At 32.4% G+C, this 4,948-nt stretch overlaps 1 protein-coding gene across 2 annotated transcripts in view; it reads right to left on the bottom strand.

The window, feature by feature from the left end:
• LOC106464004 (glutathione reductase, mitochondrial-like) overlaps nucleotides 1–4,717 on the bottom strand; it is a 73,691-nt gene extending 68,974 nt beyond the window's left edge. Inside the window, exon 1 of one of the 2 annotated variants that reach the window (XM_022391659.1) lies at nucleotides 4,209–4,717. In XM_022391659.1, coding sequence (XP_022247367.1) covers nucleotides 4,209–4,394 — 186 coding nt within the window. In that variant the 5' untranslated portion in view covers nucleotides 4,395–4,717. The remainder of the gene's footprint in view (nucleotides 1–4,208) is intronic. The other variant, XM_013924107.2, reaches the window with a different exon arrangement.
• Nucleotides 4,718–4,948: the final 231 nt, after the last annotated feature.

Here is a 4,948-nt window from a genome sequence, read left to right as displayed (position 1 = left end):
TAGCATGTTAGCAAGGGCTATTAACTCAGCTGTAGTTGTAGTTTTAAATTAGGGCTAGACAGAGGTGGGGCTATGATATTAGTAAAAATAGGAAATATAATTGAGAGGAAAACATATACAACAGGCATAAAACATAAACATATTAAAAAATATTTGATTAATTGTTACTATTGTAATGCTAGGGGTGTTAGAAATAAAATTGATGAAATCAAAGCAGTTGTGGAAACTGAGGATTTTGATACTATGGGTATCACTGAGACTTGATTGGATTTGAACAATTTTGATGAAAGAAATTTTTTGAAACACCAGGCTACAGATTATTTACTAGAGATAGAGTATTGAAAAAAGGGGGAGGATTAGCTTTATATGTGAGGAGTGAATTGCATCCTGTTGAGTTAGAAAATATTAAAGAAAATAGCACTGAGGTTGAGTCAATTTGGGTTAGAGTTAGTGGATATAAATGGAAAAGTTTTTAATTGGGATTTGTTATAGACCACCAGGTCAGAATGTAGAAATTAATGAGAAATTATATAATGAATTCAGAATGGTAGCTTCAAAAGATGTTATTATTATGGGTGATTTTAATTTCAGGGGTTTGATTGGTAAAATTTTGAGTCTCACAGTAATGTGGATAGGTTTTTGGAAATTGTTCAAGATACTTTTATACACCAACTGGTGATGGAACCTACAAGAGAGGAAGCTATATTAGATTTAATATTAGCATCTAATGTGAATGTGATGGACAGAGTAGTGGTTGGTGAGCATTTAAGTACAAATGACCACTGTACTATTAAGTTTGGGATTTTACTACATGTAGAATTGAAGAAGAATAGTATTTTAAACCTTTACTAAACCATACTGGCTTATTCTGCTCCATTGTCCTTTTTTTTTCTGTAGGGAATATGTATGTTCTGTATGCACATCAATTTTCCCTAAATACTTCCCACATCTGTTCAAGATCTCCCCTCTCCCAACTATTTAGCCCATTCTACAGAAGCCAGATCATGTCTAATTCCATCAAATTGGCTTTCCTGAAATTTGGAATCAGGCATAACATACCTAACATAACATATCATAACTTTCTCAGCCAACCCTCTTTCATACACAGTGTTTGCCTTTTTAACTACCTTTTTAACCAGCTCTCTTGATTTCCTATAGTCCTCCAAGTCCTTATTATTTCCAGTAAGTTTAAATTTATTATGTTTATCTCTAATATGATCTCTTAAAGTAATTGGGCCTCTTAAAAATGATAGTGGGGAGCTGATCTCGGAAGATTATGAGATGGTAAATGTATTAAATTATATGTTCTCTTCAGTTTTTATGAAAGAAGATTCAAGTATTATGTCTCAACCAGAGCACTTAATGTATGGGAAAAATATTGATGTAAAAGATATCATTTTAAGTTCTGAAAATGTAAGAGAAAAGTTGGGAAACCTCAAAATTGTTAAATCTCCTGGACCAGACAACTTTTAAAGACAACATAACAATATATTTGAGAGACAAATGCTTAAACTTACTGGACATGCCTGATTTCATTTACCACAGTGTATGCCATGTTCTTCTCAATAACATAGAGAAATAATTTCAGAAATTAAAATGTCCTACTCATTAACACGGACAGGTAATTCCAGAAATGAAAATGATTGAACAATGTAAGAGCAATTAATAAGTACAACTGGCTTAAGGACTAGTTATATGAATGGTCTAAGCATGGTGAACAGAAAGTGTGATGAAACCGATTTCATCACTCATGTCAGATTGTGCTAACTCTATAACGTGGGAATAATCGATTTGTTGAACATACTCAATTAATGAGCCCAATGATTAATCAATTAGCAAACAGCATGAATCACCCAGCTCCACCCATGATAAAGATAACTACAAGTTCACTTATAGTATATGAAGTTAGTTGTCAGTTCTACTGGTAGTCATATGAACTCTTGAGGTAATGATCTCTATAGTATTTCATTAAGAATGATGACCACCCTCGTGGTAGCACTAGTCATTCTGGGTACAGTAGTCAAACACTTTTAAGACAAATAAATATATCACAAAATTCTTACATCTCATAAAGTGGTCTAAGAAAAATATATCAACATTACAACTCTTGTCCTGCGGTAAGAAAGAAATGAGTAAAAATTGAAAATATGAGCTCTCAGGGTGGCAAAATGGCAGGCATTAACCTGTACTAAAATAATAGTTCGTGTATGCTAGTAATGTATACTAAGATTATTTGAACATACCTGTACACAAGACACAAAATATTCCAAAATAACAACTTAAAGTTATGGAACAATATTGAAACCTATGTTACTGTCAGGATTGAGAAAGAACTATAAAAAGAAATGAAAACTGAAAATATGCTACAGACAATAGGAAACCTAATATATGAATAATTGTACATTAAATGACTTGTTAACAGCATTTACAATAAGTTTGCATGTTGGATATACCACTGAATACATACAACTATAGTGTGCAGAACACAGTCATGGGTGACAAAAAGAACTGCATAAACCACGCATAAGACATAACTAACTTATATTATTCACCACAGACCTCATAATCTTTGTAGCTACTACTATTAGTAGTACTATGATATTGAGCTATACATTTAAAAAATAAAGATATAGTAATCACACAAATGTGATTAATAAGAAACACACCATTTCTTACTTTAACAAATATTGGAGAATATTATGTTATGTTTTGAGTTCAAGTTCATATATATGTTCAGTGGAGGAATGAGAAAAGCTCTTAATGGTTCTGTTGACAGTAATACATTACTTTCTCAGAATACATACAGACCGAACTGTGGGCAGGAAATTAACTGTGTGAATCTCCCCTTTGGACTGTGAACTAATTCTGACAGGTGAAGTGCATAAATTATTTGTTTTCAGTGCAAGTTAATTTCAGAAACTGACAGTTTTCATGTGAAGATTGTGCTTGTTCATACAGCGACATGTTTTAAATGCCACACTTTGGATAACTCTTACATTAAAGATTTAAGTAATGCAATATTTATAAAATCTGTAATAGGAGATCAATAGAATTAGTCTTGTCTATAAACTGAGCTGAGATAGAAAATCTTCAAACCTATCCCTCTAGTATAAGCAAGTGTCCAATGAGACACTTAAATACATATTTTTAGTCTTTTGTTTTTATTAAAGACCATTTATTCTGTTTGTACATTTGTGTTCATTCTTTCTTTACTTCTCACAATTCCAGTTAGTCAGAAGATATAAATTTATTTTGCAGTTTATCTCCCATTATTTACTGGTGTTGTCTTACACAACAATTTTTTATATAGTCTTCCACAATGCATACACAGTCATTGTTTAACTAGCCTGAAAACATATAAAACAGTACATGACTATCAATAGTACATATAATCCACTTAAGTTAGAAATACTTGGTTGATCCTAAACAGTTTCCCAGCATCTCAAGAAAAGTTCTCAGGATACACAAAATTTCCCAGTTTTATGATAAAGACATCAAACTGTCAGTCACATCAAATCACAAATGTAATAGGCCTACTTGACTTAAACATTGTTGTAACTGTTTGACCTTTCTGCCACCAAACTCTTTCAAAAATTTCATCTGTACATGGTCAGAAACCCAGGTTTACATAGGTGTAAATTTGGAGAAAGTCAAGGCAGTGCTCATTGTCAAAACACACTTTACACAATCATATACCAAATTTTATAACTACTTAACGGGGGAAAAAAACAGAACTTTCACATCCCATTCATTCTTCACAAAACTATGTCTAAAAAGTTTCAAAACGATGCTACAAACTTAAAAGTTGTATGTTTGAAAATGTTAAAGATTATTAAATAAATTTAAGTATGAAGTAGTAGGAAGAAATGTTTTTGGAACTGTTCAAGATGGCTATCTTCACCAATTGGTCAAGGAACCTACTAAAAACGAAAGATTTCTTGGGTGTATAATTTGAATTTTTGCTCATTTGTTTTGTTTATATCACCATAAAAGTAGTTGAAATTAATTCAAAAACAATATCATTGTTACTGTTAGTATATTTGGGAAGTATTGAGGAACACTTCAATAAATTTAAAGTAAATTATACAAATGTTAAATTATTTCACATCTGTAATAACCATCTTGAAACTAGGGGCAAGGGCTGGGCTGTCCCGGGTTTTCGATTTGGAAATCGAGTAGTAGTAATAAAAGTTCGCAATAGCTCTTACACATGTTCCTCCAAGGCGATCACTTTCCACTAGTCCAACTTGGATCCCAAACTCTGCGGCTCTTCTCGCACTCGCAATACCGCCAGAACCACCACCAATTACAAGATAATCAAATTTTTTTGAAGGCATTGTAACAAATGTGTTAATGCACGTGGCAAATTTTCGACATATATTCTGCAAACGCATAAGACCTAATTTTTATTACGTAGATACCGTAAAATTAAAATACCAGCGAATAAACCTCTACCTTTATTGACACTTAAAGTTAAACGATTCTCTAATCAGTAAATCGAAGCAACTCAAGTTTGGTTACTAGTTCTATTTCCTGATTCAAAGTTATCCAGGGTATGGAAAGCAAAATATGTGTTTAAATGAGAAGGTTTAAAACATTTTGACTACAATATAAGAAAGTAACACTGGGTGTCTTCAAAGCTGTATATCCACTAAGCGACGTAAAATCTATTAGCTGCAAAACTCTCTGAAAGATACAAATTAAAAACAAATATTTTCATTTCCGGAGCTATTGTCATGTGTGACAAACATACAAGATGGCTTTATCATAAGAAGAAAAATTGCTTTAAGGGTCGTTTACCGATAGGGGGATGAAAATCCTATTAGCTGTAATATATTAAAAATGGGTATAATAATGGCTGGAGACGGCTTGAATGGGTAATGAAGAAAAACTTTAATACAACAGCAAATGTACAACGTTTCGACAAGGTTTTGTCGAAACGTTGTAC

The sequence above is a fragment of the Limulus polyphemus genome, unplaced genomic scaffold (assembly GCF_000517525.1).
Source record: "Limulus polyphemus unplaced genomic scaffold, Limulus_polyphemus-2.1.2 Scaffold1538, whole genome shotgun sequence".
Classification (NCBI taxonomy): Eukaryota; Metazoa; Arthropoda; class Merostomata; order Xiphosura; family Limulidae; genus Limulus; species Limulus polyphemus.
The sequence above is the reverse complement of the archived record's forward strand: the minus strand, read 5'-3'. Positions and strand labels throughout refer to the sequence as shown.